Below are 20,116 nucleotides of genomic sequence, written 5' to 3'. Positions count from 1 at the left end.
CTTGGGGTATAATATATTTGTATATTGTTTTGCATAAATGAAATAAATAAAAGGTAGCATGACCGAATCTGAGGTATCATGGAAAAAAGCAGACATATGTATTGGTACCCATAAAGATTTGCTACCTTCTTACTTTCAAAGGCTTCACTCCCATGTGTGGTGTCTGCTAAAGTACATTTAAAGGAGAAATTAACATAGCTTTATAAATGTTAGTTATGATCAATTATTTCTGAATATCCAGCTTTAACATTTTTCTTTTGAAAAGAAAATCATAAATTCAATCTTTGAATAAAGTTTTTAGAATTATAGCTTATCTTGAAAGCGAACTTTAAAAAAAAATAACAGTTAGTTATATTTTCGACTAAAATCTTGACCGATTATGAATGAAGTAACTTGTGTTTATACTTGCTTTCGTGTTTATCCAGTTATGTGTGAAGAGATATGGTCTGGGATTCAGATCAAGACCAATCACCAAAGACCAACTCATTGACAGGAAAACGTCAGAGGAAACAAACCGCAAACACGCACCCTCAAGAAGCTAATACGGAGACTCCATCTGGAAGAAGGTACACCTGAAGACCACATTGTCAGTTAGGCAACTGTAGAGGAGAAATAAGCGCCATCAGGGTAACGCAGTTTGTACAGATTTTACGCTCGGGGACCACTTTAATAGTTGTATAAGGAGACAACCCTACTACACGGTGGGACTCGCACAAAACAACCTCCACTACGTTAGCCACAATGAGACCATGTGGATATACCAATATGGCATGTGTGCAATAAATATATCATACATGCAATAAATATAAATAGGAGACTCCATCAAACAGTAAAAGGATTCATGTTCTCTCAGCTCTCTTCTTATTATCAAACAGTAAAATGATTCATGTTCATTTTGCAGATTTAGTTCTCTACTTGGATTAATGGTTTCAGTATGCTTTACCCTACGGAAATACTCATCTAAACTCTAGTTTAGATACATGTTTCAACGCTTTCGTAGGATATCACCAAAACTTATTATTTCTCCTTCCAAAATCTATATGATTATTAAATACAAATTAAAAACCAAGTTGTGCGACCTTTAATCCCATTCAACAATCTAAATCCATAAGGTCTTGGTCTAGTCGTATCAAGAAGTTGGATAAGATTTTGTCTTTTCAAGTGGGTGTGGGTTCAACCATGTTGACAAATAAAAATAAGAATAAAAATTATAGTTTGAAAGTAGAGTTAGAGAATCTATTAGTTATCATTAATTGATGTAACAAATATTTGTTTGACTAACTTACAATTACATAACTCCAAATCTAAGACCACTCCCGTTCACAACCCAACTCAACCCAATCTTTAAATAAAAAACTAATTTCTCTCTCATCAATACACACAACTCATTTCACTCTAAATTTTCACTCTCATTCACAATCCAACCCAAACAATCATTTTATTAAAGAAATATAGTGTATGATTATTTAAAATGTATAGAAAAATATATATGTAAATAATAAGTTTACAGCCAAGATTATTATATTGAAAAATTATTTAAAAAGTTTAAATATTTCTTAATGAATCTTGTTTTTAATAAAATTATATCGAAATGTTCATAATTAAAAAATAAGCACGACTGCGTTTTTAGAATCTTTTTTAAAGTTAGCAATTTAAATTATTAAACAAATCTCTAATTGTATACTAAATTAATTGTTAACAAAAAAAAAGCAAAAAGGAAAAAAGAAACATGCACTACTGACTGGTTGATACCTGGCAAAACAATGGGTTGCAAACTAGATTGATTTGGTGAACGAATCGTGAGCTTAAAGTATAAAACAATTAGTTTTTTATTACTTTTAATGCCATGTGGCAACCCAATCTCCCATTGGGTTGCCAATGGGAATGATCTAAAGTGCTTGTCAACCATCTAGTTGCTTATTAAGGTATATTATTTTAAAAGATCAAGATTTTCTCTTTAAATATTGGCCATATTCTTTTCATGGAACATGGATGAACTGGTTTCGTGGACTACTAAGCGTGACATGCGCTATTTTGTAATGTTACATAATAAAAACACATATTAGAATATAATTTTGATGCATTAGAACCATATTTGTATGAGTAAACTCTGAGTTTGATTGAGACCAAGTCAAAATTGAACTTGTAATGAATCTTTAAGTTTAGTAACTACAAATTTAAAGCTCAATATGAGATGCATATATTCCATTTATTCACTTTTTTCCTCTAATATTATATGATTTTGGAATATAAGTTTTAAAACTATTTTTTCCCTTAATAATCAATTAATATTGTAGATCACTGAAAGATCAGTTCACAGATCATTTATTAAATTAATCCCAAAATCACTTTCATCATATATCCATCCGCCCACTATCACACCACCATGGCTGTCATGACTCATGTTTATGTATATATAGAATCTTGCCAACTTGGTGATGTATATATTCTTGTGTGTTGGTATGTGTATACATGTAAATCATTTATAAATATGAACTCGACGATAATAGGCAATGACATGAGACTAAGTATATATTTTAAAATCTATAAGTTCAGACATGAAAGTAAGTAGGATTTGGATCAAATACAAATGAAATTAGCGTGCTAATTGTGAAAATCAAGTAGAGTGTTTTTGTAATTACATCATAGTGTAATTATGTATATATAATTACTCTACTTGATTCTCACAATTAGCATGATAATTTCATTTGTACGTTAGCTTTCCCCCTTTATATAAAGTATAAACGCCAAGAAGTAGACATAAAGACTCATTTAAACTGGAAGAAATAATTAAGATTATGCAAAGTTGCTAAAGATCCAGATATCACAAAATATAAGACTCAAACTAACAGATACAAATCATATGTATGATTCACAAATCGAAAGGAAACATAAGTTCTTAACAATCTGTTGACTAGAACAAACTTAAGATACAACCCACGTGTGCAGTCGTTTACAGGAACGGGGGCAATATCACCCATCGGCGAGGGTATTTTGGTCTTCCTTCCTTCCCATCAAACAGCTGCAACAAAAAAAAACATCACAAAATGTATCAGACCTAATTTATCATATGACCATATACGACATTTCAACCCGTTTGAGATCAAACACGAGCCCAAACTGACCCATGAATTAATAAAAAGGTTTAAGAATATTACCCTCCTGAGACGTCGATGTTTAGCCAGGGCCCAATTAGTCATGATGGAAGCAGCAACCAAAAGAAAAACATAACCCGCAACAGTCTGTGTCGCGATATTAAAACCCAACCACTGATAAATCTCGGTTGTATAATTTGCACACGTCACAATATTAAACAAAAACCCTTTTGGAATTTGGTACCCTCCATTCCCACTCGGGCTCCTAAGATTCCTGAGTATGATGTGGCAATACAAGTTTGCAACTTGCATAACCGACCCAAACCCGAATCCAATCTTCATCTGGAGGTCACTTACGGGTGTGTAGTGAGGATGGTTAACATAATAAGCTATGTAACACCCAAAAGTCCAATAATAAGAACAGTTTCTAAACACGTTTGAAAGAGGTGAAGTTGCATGACTGAAACGGTGCACAAAAAACGTCTCCATGATACGCTTGAAATAATGGAAGCACCAGTAGTATAATGCGTATGTTTGAACCGGATGGATAACCTGTTTGTCTTTGTACCCGAAAATTTGGTACACGTTGAAGTAGTAGAAGACGGGATAGAGGATTAACGGGCCCAAATACTCAAAAAAGAAGAGTGTGCGATATGAAACTTGTGGGCCCAGATCCTTAAAAACTATAGTAAGGGTGTCAGAGTTTCCGGTTGTGTACTCTTTTAGAGCTTTCTTGGATTGAAGAACAACGGGCTTTTCCTTTGAGCCAGGTTGGACGGGTAGGGTTAAACGTTGTCTTGAAGGATAGTATTTCTTGACTGTTTACAGAAGATGCATGTGAGTAATAAGAGATTGTTTTGATTATATAAAAGTTCTTCAATAGAATGTATCATATTAACATTATTAAACATTAAGTTACTAATGCAATGCACCTATATTATTTTATATAAATATGATAACTCTGAATGCCTTTTGTTTTATGGTAGGATGTATGCAGCGTCAAGCCAAAAGCCTAAAACAGTGCATTACTACATTATATGTAAACCTTAACTCCTTAAGGAAGTTGGAACAAAGTTTTGAAGGTGAAAACCACAAGTCATCTAAATTTAATGCTATATGGTATGGAATTTAAACGATAATCTTTGATATATAAAGTCAACTGTGAGCATTTCTTCCAAACTGATTATCACTCAAGTAAAATAGCTGGTGATTTCACTTTCAACTTCATTCTAGATTTCTATCTGCCTTCGCTCATGATTCACAGTAAGCCCGATGCCCTCTCACAAAGTTACTATTCATAAAGTTACAACAATTTGTACACGTGATCTAGGTACATTAAACAACTTATTTATGCAATGTTTATGGACTCATCTAATGAAAAAGAAGAAGTTACCACAGAGTCTGCACTTTAAATAAAGTTACCGGTTGCACACAAACTTTATGTTTTTTTCTCAGGGCGAACCAGGTTACAACACGTGGCCTTGGTCCAAGAAAAAGGAGAAAAATTTTTCTTGGATCTACCAGGTTGTTGTGAATGGGCCACCGGCCACGTGTCGTAACCTGGTTGGTTCTGAGAAAAAAAAAGTTTAATGGTAACTTTAGCTGAAGATCAGGGACTACATTGTAAGATCTTTGTTTCAAAGGAATGAGTCCATAAGCATTGCATAAATGAGTTATACAGCGTACCCATCTCACTCGTACACGTTGATGTGGCCTTGTCAACAATAACTTTGTGAGAGAGCATGGTTTTGCCTTTTGTAATGTGTATAATGGGAATAGGTATGAGTTCAAATTCGATTTTTGGAATATTGTATGGTCTAATGGATGTGGAAATGAAAAATGTAAAACCCATCCACTCCAATGGTGGGTATAGACAATGGGTATCAAACCCATTCCTTCATTCCCAAACCCATCAACCAAAAACAACCTTTTCAAATTAATATAAAAGAGGCGCATTCGATAGCGTGTTAAACATATACCTTAAATGCATTGGTCTTAATGTATATCAATACAATCAAACCTTAGGATAAAAATAAGTCTATAAGCATCTATGGGTAATTACTGGTACTAATTACTTATAATTTGCAAGTACACAATCACATGATGCAAATTCATTTACAATAGTCAACATTCACTTTGTGTTTGATGGGCAACTAACACATGTTTTCTGGTAACAAGAGTGTATCACAATAATTAATAGTTGGTCTTAATACTTGTTATATGTAGTCAAAAGTGAATGGCTTGCATGCTAGGAAAGGCGAGGGCCCCTCAAAACATATGCAAGGCACACCTCTTTTGAAGCAAGCGGTTCAATACGTGCTGGAAAAACCATACTGAACCGGTACAAAAAATTTTACATTGCCTACTTCCTTTACAATTCTTGGCATGCAGCAATCATGTTTTTTTAATACAAAATAATAGTAAGTTTGTATGTAGGTACATATTGAATTATAAAGTAAAAACCTTAAGTAGTTATGTATTTATCCTTACTTCGAGTGTTTATACTAATAAGTAATATAATTCACGGTTGTAAAAATCGCGCCTAGGCGCTAATTAATCACCGATTGATTGCTAGTCAGTGCCACGCTGACTAGTCTCAAATTAATCGATTTATGGTCAAATCAGTCAAATTTGGAAAAAAAAATTATAGAAATATTGGTATATATGTGTATATTTGAATATTTACATATAAATTCTAATCCGATTAATCACCAGTTTGGTCAAAACGGTCAAAATTGAGAATTTTTTTAATTTTTATATAAAATTTGGTGTATATATGTAGATTTGAAAGATTACATATAAATTATAATCCGATTAATCGTTGGTCCTACCCGCACTGCCCGACTAACGCCCATCGAGTTCAACAACACTTACAGCACACTATCTATGAGATATTGAGAGTAGTATAGCTTTTCTAACTACATTAGGTTTTCTGTTATATTGAAATCAGAAAAGGATATTATTAAATTATTTTCTATTGTTATATATTAAATTGTTAATTGAAAGGTATTAAAATTAATAATGAAGATTGAGAAGTGAAGAAGTAAGTAACTTACTTCGTTGATGAATTGCTTTCTGCAGATCAGCAACAGTAGCCTGACAAACACCCCCCAAAATAGCATTAAAAAAATGAGTAAATAAAGAGAAGTGAAAACTGAGAGGTGATTGCTTACAGAGTCGTCATGAAGCACAAGGCCACCGTTGATTAGCTCTCTACCGCTCCGCGTAGTAACCGTCACCTTCATCTTAACGGATCGGAAACAATGAGGACAAGTGCGGTGATATTATTGTTATGAAATATTATAACTAATAGATTTATGGGTAGGAAGATGATAATGAGATTTTAATTAAATAAAATCAAAGAGGAGGTATGGTTGGGTAGATGGGTAGAGGCAACCACTACTGATTTTAATGAAGAAGCAGCTGATGCTGATAGGCTAGTCTAACTGCATCTACCGATATTCATCAACTTCGCACGTGCCAGTAGCTCTACAAAATATCCTTTGCTAAAATTTAACTAACCGCCTCTTTGTATTTGGTCTTAGGCACGTATGGTACTTGATAAGACACGAACATGAAATATGTATATGAACACGAACTTGTTAATACCAGACACATACGAGGATAATCATAAGAGGGTTCGATTTGGGTGCTTTAAGAGACAATTAGTTGTAGACGTGTAGGTGACGGTGTTTGATGGGGGGGGGGCGACCCGGTGGCGCCGTTGCAGAGTGTGCGAAGAGAGATCGGAGACGTGGGCTACGAGGAGGGAGACCGGAGACGTGGTTGCGAGGAGGGAAAGCAGAGACGTGGGTTGCGAGGAGGGAGATCGTATATATGGGATGCGATAATGGAGACTGGAGATGTGGCATCGAGTGCATCGCTACATTTGTCGATGGACAGACGATGGTATGGTACGGGTGTAAAAGAATTAAGGTTGAGTAGTTAGGGTACAATACATGTTATATTATATATTTTTAGTTATAAAAAAATATAATTAGGTATTAACAGGTACTTAACAAATAAATGGGTATGTTACCAGTTTAGACAGTAAACTTAGCAGGTCGATTCGTGTCTACCTGTTTAACCCACATTACCTGTAAAGGTTGTGTAGGTTCGTGTCTTCTATCCGTGCACGTGTCTAAATTGTCAACCTTTATTTGGTATGGGTCACGTATGCTATAAAATATATGTTTGATAAAAAAACATTTAAAGGTACACTATTATTGGGTCGGTAATAAAACATTCATATCCTTCCTCATATATTTTGTGAGTGGAGATTTTTATAATGTAGAGAGTAATATTATGAGTAAAGTACAAATATGAATAATTACAACGAATAATTTGATCACTAAATTTAGGAGTTTTAGCGTTAATTTTTACTTAAAGTAAAGCGTTTTGTTTGGGTTCTCCACGATGCATACATATTTGGAATGCCAGTTAAGCATCTTTTTGCTAATTATTATATAGTATAAATTATATTTACCACCGATTTTCATCCTAACCACTTGTACTTTTATTAGAATTCGAAAACCCAATGCCTAGCCAGTTGCCACTAGACCAAACAAATTTAATAAAGGTTTAACTTTAATATTTAATTTGATGTGAATCAAAGTTTCGTTTACCTCCATTCTACTGAAATTTCAAAATTCATTGGGTCATGTGACCCCGGAATCTATAGTGTAGGTCTACCCTCATCTTTAAACATTGCTACACCTTCAATATTTCATATTCGTTTAACTCCTCTTTTTCCCACTCCCACCTTGGACTCTTGGAGTAACCGAATCACCCATCCTAAGTATGCTTTCTGCTATTGCGCCGTTTTTTAGATGTTCAAGATTAAAAAGTGAAGGAAATAAGCTAATTAGTCCGTTACAATCCAACTATTTATCCAAAATATATGGGATGCTTCCAGCTCCTCAATATAAATGGAGTAAAATTTAAGTACTCATCAATTCTATTTATATTTTCTAGGTGTTGGTAATAAAGCATTTTTAAGGGATGTACTTTTACGCTTTATTACTATCATAAATAAATGGATTAAATCACACTGTCTTACAAATATAAGCTATCTGCTTTATATTGACACCACAATTTTGATAGGAATGCAATGTTGAATTTATAGAGGCCCCTACCCCATGCTCTCTCGAATGTATTGGAGCTATCGTCTTATCCTACGCTACCTAGTTTACTTTAAATTTATTTTCGCCACCTCATTATTAGAACAATAATGCTTTTTAGTTCATAATGACACAATGGTGTTGGGGAAGCTTTGTTATAGGGTACTAGGATGTCAACCAAAGTCCGAGATGAACCAATATTTAGTAGAAAGTCGAGATGGGAGCAACGCAATTAAGTCGAGATGGGAGCAACGCAAGAAGATACATCACACTTTAAACCTAATTTAATATATAAAAAAGTTATTAAACGGTATATTTTCCCCTCTAGAAAAATTATGTTATGAAAAAATTATGAAATACTAGTGTTTATTACATATTAATTTTATTTCAATAAATATGACATTGTGACATCTTTATTACAAAACTGGTTTAATCTATAAACAATTACACTTTATGTTTTATAAAAAATATTAAGAGAGAGGAAAGACGAGGTTAAATAACTTTATTATAGTTATTAGTTAAAGCTATAAATGATTTTTGCATGTGTTTCCTTAGATTTTTTTCAAAACATTTTTAATTTTTTTATTTTAATTTACCATCACGCCATTATCAATATTGCAAACTCGACGTACAAGGCTTCCACATACATAAAGTATAAAATGTCAAGCCGACTTAGACCTGTCGTACGAATATGTACCTTACATTTTTACAAGAGGTTGCTTCCATAACCCAAACTCATAACCTTTGGGTCACATGATAACATCATGATGAATTATATGGATGACGTCGGTACTAACCCATAACTTCTTTATCCTGGATTCCTTAAAAACTCGATATCGGTACCAATTTTTTTACTTACGGTACCAGTACTAATCCTGAATTTTTCGATTCCAATTTTCTTAAAAATTTATTACAAGTAGCGGTATTGAAATTATTGTTTCGGTACCGATTCAGTACGATTTGTTTATCCCCATTTATTTAAGTCGGAATAAAAATTTTAAAAAATAGAAAGGAAACGTCATTTGCCAGCGAATTTCCATTTCCATTTCCATTTATATATAAAAAGTTGAAAATAGAAAATATCTTCAGAACCGTGAAATAAATAAATACCAAAACAGGTAATATAAAACTTTAACCTAACCTCTATATTATTTATTATTATTCAGGCTACCACGCCGCTTATCGTCTCCTCCGTCAAATTCCTCCGTTCGACGTCGTTTGAGATCCGTCATCCGCCGTCAAGTACAGGTATCACTCGCCTTTTATTTTATATTTATTTTCCCAACCTGTACCTTTATTTTTTCACGGATAATAAATATTATTCAAACAGATATGACGTGTGATTGATCTGTTAATTAGTGATGAAATTGGTACTAATTTGTGTACTTAGAGAATATAGAAGCTATGAATTATTATCTACGTGTTTGAAATTAATTGAAATTAACGATGTAACATTTAGGCGTTTTTGGTGTTTCGTAGTGTAATATACCAGTATATGCTAATATTATGTGCTGGACCTTTGGAGTTAGGTTATTATGGTTAATAGCTAATTTATGTAATATAATAGTGTAAGGTCAATGTGAATCTCAATAGTTAGGGTTTTGGATAATCCACTAGTAAGATAAGGCATGAGCTCGGTTCCGGAACCGAAAATACCGATACCGGAAATTGCCAAAAGTGGGTAAAATACTGGTACCGTACGGCGTATGTACCCATAACGAAGTGGTACCGAAAGTGCCCTGTTCGGTACTTGTTATGGGCATCCTTAGGTGCTGTAAAGAAGATGGTTGTAGTGAAAGTAATGTTTATTACTTGAAGGTGTGTGAAATACATAAGCCACTACACCTATATATACACAACTAAACCCTAGCTAACAGCCCATAAAAGGCCCATGGGCTCTATCTAACCAAATGGGCTAAAACCCTAACTAAATACAATTAACACTCCTCCTCAAGTTGGAGCATAGATGTTAATCATGCCCAACTTGTTACAAATAAAATCTATCTGAGCTTTCCGGAGCGGTTTAGTTAGAATGTCTGCTAGCTGAAAATTTGTCTTCACATGAACTGGTTGAATGGAAGGAGGATCAATTTGTGTGCCTACTACCCGATCTCTGATAAGGTGGCAGTCGACCTCAATATGTTTTGTCCTCTCATGAAATACTTGATTCTTGGCTATGTGAATAGCTGACTGATTATCACAGTATAGCCTCATCAAGTCATTAGAAACAACCCCGAGCTCTCTGAGAAGACGACGAACCCATGTCATCTCTGATGTTACATCTGCCATGGCTCTATATTCTGATTCGGCACTCGACCGGGAGACCGTGTGTTGCTTCTTACTCTTCCATGATACAAGGTTTCCCCCAACAAACACACAATATCCGGTGGTAGATCGTCGAGAAATTGGACAACCTGCCCAATCTGCATCTGAGAACCCTGATATTCGACCATCTCCTTCTTCCGTGAAGGCACCTACACGACAATGACCCTGATCAGAGTATAATATGCCCAAGCCAGGTGAGGTCTTAAGATATCTTAAGACACGAAGGGCAGCATCCCAGTGACCGGTGTATGGTGTAGCCATAAATTGGCTCAGAACACTGACAGTAAAGGAGATATCCGGTCGTGTGACGGTTAAATAATTAAGTTTACCAACCAGCCGTCTGTATCGCTCAGGATCTTTCATTGGATCTCCTTCCTTTGGGAGGAGTTTCTTTGTAGGAAGCATTGGTGTATCAACAGGTTTACAACCCAGTAAGCCACATTCAGTTAACATATCAAGAACATACTTTCGTTGGGAGAGAAGTATTCCTTGTGGAGAGCGGGATACTTCTATGCCAAGGAAATACCTCAGTCGACCTAAGTCGCTTACCTGAAACTGAGACTGAAGAAACTGCTTGAGTTCGGAAATCCCGACCTCGTCATCACCTGTGATTATAATGTCATCCACATAAACAACTACGATAATCCTCTTCCCTTTCTGGTGTCTAAAGAAGACAGAGTGATCGTAGGCACTCCGCGTCATCCCAAACTGTCCCATAACACTAGAGAATCGACCAAACCATGCTCTGGGAGACTGTTTAAGACCATATAGAGAACGACGTAGTCTACAAACTTTCGAGGCCTCCTCCTTAACGACGAACCCTGGGGGCTGCTCCATATATACCTCCTCCTCAAGAACACCATTAAGAAAGGCGTTCTTGACATCAAGCTGGTGGAGCGGCCAATGATTAATGGCAGCAAGAGCGATGCAAATACGGACAGATGGCATTTTAGCAACCGGAGAGAAAGTTTCATCGTAATCAATGCCATATGCCTGAGAATACCCTTTTGCAACCAACCGAGCCTTTAAGCGGTGTAGGGAGCCATCCGGGTGTAGTTTAACCGTAAACACCCAACGACAACCAACAATACGCTTCCCTTTAGGAAGTGTTTCAAGATCCCATGTATGATTCGACTTTAGAGCCCCGATTTCATCTTCCATAGCCTGTCTCCATCCTGGGTGAGCGAGAGCACTCGTCACATTTTTGGGAATCGGGTAGGAATCAAGGGTAGTGGTGTACGCATGAGATTCAGGAGATAGGTGGGTGTAGGCAACATAGTCCTGAATTGGGTAACGAGTACATGTCCGGGGTTCCTTGCGAAAGGAAATAGGTATATCGGGAAGTGGGGCACCAGGAGGATCATAAACAGGTGTGTCAGAGGTTGGTGGATCGGGTAACGATGTAGTAGTGAGAGGTGTGGATTGCTCAGATGTAGGCGGAGTATCGGAGGGTATTTCGGGGTCGTGGCCAGGTTGTGAATCAAGAGTCGCTGATGTTTGACCCCTACCCCGCCTAGCATATGTGAAAAGCAGTGGCGGAGATTCTGTCGGTGGGTCAGAATCAGTAGAGATTGGATCAGTAAAATGAATTGACACAGGAATGGTGGGGATGAAGGGAGATGTGGGTATATCGAGGTCGGGAAACGGGTCAGAAACAGGAGTGGAACACTCGGGAAAGTAAGGAGACTCGTGAAAAGTGACATCGGCACTGGTAAAGTATCGGTTAAGTGATGGGCTATAGCATCGATACCCTTTTTGAACCCGTGAGTAACCAAGAAAGACACAACGAATGGCTCGAGGATCAAGTTTGATGGTTTTTGGACTATGGTCATGAACATAGGCGACACAACCAAATACTTTAGGTGCGAGAGGAAATGGATCATCGTTGGGAAATAGTATAGAAAACGGTGTTTTACCATGAAGAACGGTTGAGGGCATGCGGTTAATCAGATATGTGGCAGTGAGAACGGCATCTCCCCAAAAACGATGAGGAACACGTGATTGGATCATGATTGTGCGAGCAACATCCAATATGTGACGATTTTTGCGTTCGGACACACCATTTTGTTGAGATGTATAAGCACACGATGATTCATGAATAATGCCGTTGGTTTTTAAGTATGAAGAAAAGTCGGTGGAAAAATATTCTTTAGCATTATCAGATCGTAAAGTTTTAATGGTGGTGTTAAATTGGTTTTGAACATAAGCATTAAATTCTCGAAATATGGAAAATACCTCACTACGAGATTTCAATAAATAAACCCAAGTAGTGCGAGAATAGTCATCAATAAAGGTAATAAAATATTCAAAACCCAACGTAGATTTGATAGGGCAAGGACCCCATACATCAGAATGCAACAGTTCAAAACAAGAACTGACTCGATTGGGCACCCTAGGGGGATAGGGACGCCTGGTATGTTTACCAAGTTGACACGACTCACAATGAAAATTAAAAGATGAAAGTGGTAAATCTGGTCGCATTTGCCTCAGAATTGCTGTAGAGGGATGACCTAACCGACAGTGAGCCTCCCTGACAGCGGAATCACATAAGTTTGCTACAGGATGCGAAAACGGGGATATACGATAGAGACCTCCTGATTCAAAACCAGTACCAATTACCCGATTTGTTCCTAGTTCATGAAAAACGCAGTGAGTTGGGTAAAAGGTCACAGAACAGTTGTTTTGTTTGGTAATCTGACTCACTGAACAAAGACTGGTAGGAAATTTAGGAACAAATAGGATAGAAGACAGTTTTAGGTTTTCCGAGTTACTGATGGATCCTATGCCTAGAACGGGACATGAAGATCCATCGGCAAGACGTACTGGTGCATGGGAAACATTTTGAAGACTAGAAAAAATACCCCGATTCCCAGTCATGTGATGTGTGGCTCCAGAATCAATCACCCATGATAAGTCAAGGCTAGAAGGTTTACCTGAATGTGCCGAGCTGGTTTGAGGATGAGGCAACTGGGAGGTAAGAAACCGTTGAATAAGATCATGCTCCTCTTTAGTAAATGTATACATGTATGTATTTTCGCCCATAGTGATACACGAAACTGAAAATTGACTGTGAACAGTAACAAGTGAGGGTGGAGGGCAGGAACAGATTCCGGCGTAAACAGTTACTCGTCGTGAACAGTTAATCCCGGCAGCGAACAGTAATTCCGGCAGCGAACAGTAACTTTCCGGCAGTGAACAGAAATCCCGGCAGTGAACAGTGTTTCCGGCATGAACAGTGTTTTCAGCGATGAACAGTACCGGTGAACAGGGATTTCGCGTGAACAGTGCTCGTCAGTGAACAGTAGTTTTCCCGGCAGTGAACAGTGTTCCGGCGATGAACAGTCCCGGTGAACAGTGCTCGCGTGAACAGTGCTCGGACAGAACAACAAGGCAGGAGCTTGTTTCAGATCTGAAGGCTGCTGGTGACGGCTGGTCAGACTCAGGTTCGGGTCAGATCGCGGCTAGGGTTTGGATCGAGAGCCGTAGCTCTGATACCATGTAAAGAAGATGGTTGTAGTGAAAGTAATGTTTATTACTTGAAGGTGTGTGAAATACATAAGCCACTACACCTGTATATACACAACTAAACCCTAGCTAACAGCCCATAAAAGGCCCATGGGCTCTATCTAACCAAATGGGCTAAAACCCTAACTAAATACAATTAACAGGTGCCATAGCATCTGCTACATCATATCCTTACAATTAAAAACCCTCATTTCATCTCCAACCGTACAAATATCATTATTATTCTTAGTTTCCACCTCATAACCTACGCACTACACACAACATTGAAATAAAACCTTTTCGGGCCCACCTCGTCTGCAAAACGCAACAAAAACCAAGGCCCTTGTGGAAGGGCTTGGTTGCTTCAAACACCTAAGGGCATAATATACACCTTTTAGGGCTCTCTGTCTTGCTAATATTACTCTCAGCCTAGCCAACTAATTTGGAATAACTACAAAAGTCATCTGAGTTTTGTGCAAGTTGCAAAGCTTTTGAAGTTGTCGGTTATTCCTTTGCTTTCAAACATAGTTTAAGTTGTCTATGTAGAGTTTATAATTAGTTGAATATGTGATATGCTGATGTGTATGTCTTTGCTAGTGTTGTATAAGGTTTGCAAAAGAAGTTACCAATAAGAATCTAACATAACGAATAGAAATTGTGATTTCTGAGTCTTCATGTAAGGCAAAACATGGACAAAGATCACATACAGTGATTGTCTTCTGGTACATTCCCATCTATGTACCTTTGCGTTCACGATTTTGCGCTTTGCGCCTGGGCCCCAAGGGAGGCCTACGCGCCTTAAGTGTGACTAGCGCCTTTGATAACTATGCCTCAAACCATAATAAAACGATTGACTAATTTTAGCAAGAGGTTTTGACGGTCTCTTATGAATGCACAAGGTCAACATTTTGAGATGACAGAGATAAATTACCAGTAAATAGCAGAAGCCGCAGTCTTTTGAGTTTTATTTCATTGGGCTACTTTTACTAAGTCATCATTTTGCGGTTGGAATTTTGACAACTACATTGATTGAACCCCAGCAAATTCTTCCTTTTCTTTTACTTGAATCTCAACTATGCCTTTACCAGAAGTTTAAGATCAAACAAAGACTTGCCACTTGTCTTGGTAGAGAACCATAGGCTTAAACGTCTCAGTCTGAAGTGAGTATGGAAGCTTTCTCATTCATGATAGAAACACCAGAATTTCACCTAGTTTTTTAAATTAAGTTTATATAAGATCTGAAGGATATTATTTAAGCACAGGGAGGGCTATGCTATTGTTGTTTAATTTAAGGTCAGTAGTTTCCGACTTTCTATGATTTGCTTTTGTTCTGGCAGTTTTATGTGTTATATTCAGATTAGAAATCCCTAAAACTATAACAGTGACTGGTCAACTTTTAAGTGTATATCTGTTTCTTTTCTATCACAAATCAGTTGATATTAAGCACTGTCTTTGTGCATTTTTGAATTGCTCATTGGTTGAGTATATTCTCAATTCCTGTGCATTAACTTGCTGCAGGCATAAAGGAACAGGAAAATTAATCTCGGTCCTGATAATATTGCTATAAATTATTATTCTGCTACACCCATTTAACTTCCCTTTGACCATGTCTGGACATAGTTTCCAGCTTTTTTAACTGCTATTGCTCTTGACTGATGCATGAACATAAATTCTTTAATTATTGATTTCTCAACCTTAGTAATTGCTCTTCAACCTCATTTCTTTGCTGTTTTGCATTGTTGATGGTACATTGTAACTCTAGAAGCTAGATACATTTTTCCACATATCAGTTTGAATCTAAATATTGGGAAGTCATTGATACACTGATTTTCCCATTGAATTTGCCTTTTGAACTCTTTGAGCCATACTATCTAATTAATGGCACACATTCTATCACTTTGTCACTCCCTTTCTTCTTTGAATTTGTTTCAATCTTCCCATTGTTGTCTTCTTCCTTCTGTAAATGCATCTGGCTTCTGTGTATCAATCCCAGTTGCTGTTCAAGCTTTTATTCTTAAAAATATAAGATGCCAAGGACACGGGCAAAGGCGAGTGCACATTTGACGTCAATCAAGATTGAAGAACCACCAAAGCCCCCCAAGATAGAACCAGAAGAACAGGTGGACTTTGATGGGGATGTTGAGGAGGAAGTTGAATATGAAGAAGTAGAGGAAGAAGTTGAAGAAGAAGAAGAGGAAGAAGTTGAAGAAAAAGTTGAGGAAGATGAAGATGAAGAAGAGGAGGAAGAAGAAGAAGAAGACGATGATGATGAAGAAGAAGAAGATGATAAGAAAGGAGTGAAAGATGAAGAAATGGATAATGTTGAAGACGACGAAGATGTAAAGAAAAAACATGAAGAACTTCTTGCACTTCCTCCTTATGGTTCAGAGGTATATCTTGGTGGAATACCTCTTGATGCATCTGAAGATGACTTGAAAGAGTTCTGTGAATCTGTAGGAGAAGTCACAGAGGTATCTTTCTCTCTCTCTTATATAAATATTATATATATCAATATATGTATATATTCATATTTTTGATGTTAATTAACATATAACAGGTTCGAATAATGAGAGGCAAAGACTCAAGTGAGAATAAAGGCTATGCTTTTGTGACCTTCAGGACTAAAGATTTGGCTTCTACTGCCATCAAGGAGCTTAATAATAGTCAGTTGAAGGTATTGCGAATAGTTTTGAAATTGCTACCTTTACATTTAATGATGCTCCATCCTATTAAAAATTATAGTTTTCTCAGGTTTTTGACTTCACATTGTTTTTATGTTATCTCAGGGTAGAAAAATTAAGTGCTCAACATCCCAAGCGAAACATAAATTATTTATTGGTAATGTTCCTAAAAACTGGTCACTGGAAGACATGGAGAAGGTTGTCAAAAGGGTTGGACCGGGCATTAATTCTGTAGAGCTGTTAAAGGTTTAACCACTGATTCATTTATTATAGTCATTGTATATATCTGCTAGTATTGAGCATCAAAAGACATGCAGATGGTTGAACATCTAATGGTTGAATATCTAATATTTTTTTGTGTATTTTATTATAGGACCCACAAAACTCCAGACGGAACCGTGGTTTTGCTTTTATCGACTATTATAACCATGCGTGTGCAGAATATTCAAGGCAAAATATGTCAAAGCCTGAGTTTAAGCTTGATGATAATGCTCCAACTGTTAGCTGGGCTGACCCAAAAAATGCTGAGGCATCAGCTTCTTCTCAGGTGCTTACAGCTTGATGAACATTTTCCGTTTTTTTTTCTAATATAGTTTACACACATCATCATTTCATTTTTGTTTTTATGCAGGTTAAGGCAGTGTATGTTAAAAACTTGCCAAAAAATGTTACTCAGGAGCAGTTAGAAAAGATATTTGAGCACCATGGGAAGATTACAAAAGTTGTTCTTCCTCCTGCAAAGGCAGGTCATGAGAAGAGTAGGTTCGGTTTTGTTCATTTTGCAGACCGATCTAGTGTTTTGAAGGCTCTTAAGAACACCGAGAAGTATGAGCTTAATGGTAATGATAAATCGATAATGACTGGTTAATCAAGGCTTATGATGTTTTTCAAATAAATAATAATTTGACATATTTGTAATTAGGGCAAAAGTTGGAGTGCTCTCTTGCTAAACCCCAAGCAGACCAGAAATCGCCCGGAGGATATTCAAGCTCACAGAAGGCTGCTATACTTCCAACCCAGCCTCGTATGGGTTATGGTTTGGTTGGTGCTGCAGGCTATGGTGCTTTGGGTGCAGGCTATGCTTCAGGATATTCACAGGTGTGCTTTTCTAATCATCATCATCATCATCGTACTTAGTATATCCCACCAATAGCAAAGCTATGGTAGGGTCTGAGGAGGGTAAGATGTAGACAGCCTTACCTCTACCCCATGGGGATAGAGAGGCTGCTTCCGGTGAGACCCCCGGCTCGATAGTAGTTTTGCATCAAGCCTTGGACATATTACATAAGGCACATAGCACTCAATCATCGGGACGCCGGCTGATTGGTGCATGTACCCTTGTCTTTCGGCTATCAACGCCACCACATGATGCTTGATTAACCTTCCATCACCTTTAACGTTATTTTCACAAAATTAGTAAAATAACGTCAAAATTAGTGCAATTTTACTTTTGCCCACCCGAGGGTTCACACATATATACATTATATGCGCGCACCGCAAGCAGGGCACGTGTGCTTTTCTAATCTATTCTGTATTTCTGTTATATTTATTGTTATGAAATTGATGATTTTGAGCTTATTTTTATGCTTAATATACTATTGTTTCACAGCCTCTTATGTATGGAAGGGCACCCGGGACAGCTGGCATGGCTATGATGCCAATGCTTTTGCCTGATGGAAGGATTGGATATGTTCTGTAAGTGTAAATCTATTTAGGATATAGTTTATCATGACTATATTTGATGTTTTAACTTTTAAGCCAATGCGGGTTTTTGTCTGTGACAGGCAACAACCAGGTGTACAGCCACACACTCCACTACCAGCTCCACAACAGCAAAGAGGAGGTGGCGGTGGTGGTGGTGGTCGTCGAGGTGGAGGTGGCGGTGGTGGTGGTGGTCGTCGAGGTGGTCATGACAGTGGAGGTAGGGGACGTAGCCGCTACAACCCTTATTAGTCTAAATGTTAATTGGTGTTTCGATTTTAACTTCTATAACATGAGTACTTATTTTAAACATGGAAGGGCTTGAATAATTGAACTTCCCTTATTGTTCACATGCTAGTTTTACTTTGCTCTTAAGTATCATAATTATATTTATGTATGATGTAGCTGAATTTGTCATGGTACTGCTAAATACCACATGTAGCATTACGGCCATACAGGTGCGAACCTTTTAACTCTTCTATTAGATAAAGAGGCTGTTTGGGTGGAGAGTTTGGTCCAATTGGCAAAGCCATTGGACTTTGGTGTTAGTGTGGTGTTGCTCCTTTTAAGGTCATGGCTTCATGGGTCACCAAAGGCGGATTTGCTGTAATTTAGCTTTTTAAATGTAAGATAAAGAGGCTGATCTAAACTGAGATCCCTGGCTCTAAAAGCTGTTATAAATGATGTTAAAGATGCAATTTCCAAGCTATATAAATATACTAATTAGGTCCTATTAATATGTGTGACCAAGTAAAATTCAAAGGCTAAGCATATTAGAGACTGGGTATCTATCTTGTTAGGCTCTTTATGTCGTAGTGTAATATTGGGGCTGTTCTTAAAAACCCACTTGACTACTATTGTTGACTTTGGCATTTTGTGATTATGTATATAACTATGTATAAGACCATAAGAGCATTCGCAATCGTTTCCACATCCATATAATTTTAACAAAAAACATATTTATCCCCAAATTTTAGTTTTAGAGATGATTTAGAAAAACCTTTTAAACCACTTTCATTATATCCATCCATATTCAATTAAATAACTTAAAAAATATAAAGTATAAATATTAGGAGTGAATAGCGAGTCCCTATATTTAGATAACTACCTTAACTTCCCCTCAAATTTTAGGGTTGTGGTACGGGATGTGATGTGAAATTGTGAATTCTACTTGAACTGAAAAAAAGAGTTCTTTGTAACTTACTAAAATTTTGGAGATGGAGATAAAAATAGATAATCAAATGAGACTGCTATTAATATAGATAAAAGTGTAGGAAAAATCGTAATTCCATTTTTTATGTATGTAAATTGTAAACTCCAACTGTTTTTCCTAATTTGAATGACTTGCATAAACTCATTCAACCTAAATTCGATTAACTTATAGGGATCGGATTATTTGAGTTTTTTTTTTCCAAATTAGAGTCGAATTCGAGTACAATCTTCAAATTCAATAATTAACTTGATGCGAATAACTTGAAATTCAACACTCCTATATGTGAAAACAATTACAAGTGGTATATGAGCACAATTATAAATGGTAAACCAACATAACTATAACAATAACCGTTTTATAATTTTTATGTGTAAATAGACGCAAATACCTCTCACTCATGTATATACCAACATAAAAGTAGAACATAGAAGTATCACACTCTCATCACTTCACACGCGTGAAATGAAAGCCACACAA

At 36.8% G+C, this 20,116-nt stretch overlaps 2 protein-coding genes across 3 annotated transcripts; one reads left to right on the top strand and one right to left on the bottom strand.

The window, feature by feature from the left end:
- Window positions 1-2,815: 2,815 nt before the first annotated feature.
- On the bottom strand, window positions 2,816-6,407 carry LOC143558714 (very-long-chain enoyl-CoA reductase-like). Its single transcript, XM_077047497.1, has 4 exons — window positions 6,269-6,407; window positions 6,152-6,191; window positions 3,159-3,913; window positions 2,816-3,022 (listed from the first exon to the last, which is right to left on the bottom strand). The coding sequence occupies exons 1-4, from the start codon at window positions 6,338-6,340 to the stop codon at window positions 2,954-2,956; spliced, it is 936 nt and encodes a 311-aa protein (XP_076903612.1). The 5' UTR covers window positions 6,341-6,407; the 3' UTR covers window positions 2,816-2,953.
- A 2,916-nt stretch (window positions 6,408-9,323) lies between these two features.
- LOC143558712 (heterogeneous nuclear ribonucleoprotein Q-like) lies at window positions 9,324-18,859 on the top strand. 2 transcript variants are annotated; one of them, XM_077047496.1, is made up of 9 exons: window positions 9,324-9,463; window positions 16,038-16,515; window positions 16,602-16,718; window positions 16,831-16,971; window positions 17,099-17,272; window positions 17,357-17,564; window positions 17,648-17,823; window positions 18,335-18,420; window positions 18,510-18,859. In XM_077047496.1, the coding sequence occupies exons 2-9, from the start codon at window positions 16,072-16,074 to the stop codon at window positions 18,676-18,678; spliced, it is 1,515 nt and encodes a 504-aa protein (XP_076903611.1). In that variant the 5' UTR covers window positions 9,324-9,463; window positions 16,038-16,071; the 3' UTR covers window positions 18,679-18,859. The 2 variants fall into 2 exon arrangements, with proteins under 2 accessions (XP_076903611.1, XP_076903610.1); XM_077047495.1 differs by lacking the exon at window positions 9,324-9,463 and having other exon boundaries at window positions 15,467-16,515.
- The last annotated feature ends 1,257 nt before the right edge of the window (window positions 18,860-20,116 follow it).

Source organism: Bidens hawaiensis, unplaced genomic scaffold, assembly GCF_021521415.1.
Source record: "Bidens hawaiensis isolate Kalapana, Puna unplaced genomic scaffold, B.hawaiensis_p1.1 tig00019588_1, whole genome shotgun sequence".
Taxonomy (NCBI): Eukaryota; Viridiplantae; Streptophyta; class Magnoliopsida; order Asterales; family Asteraceae; genus Bidens; species Bidens hawaiensis.
This window is presented reverse-complemented; position numbering and strand designations above follow the sequence as displayed.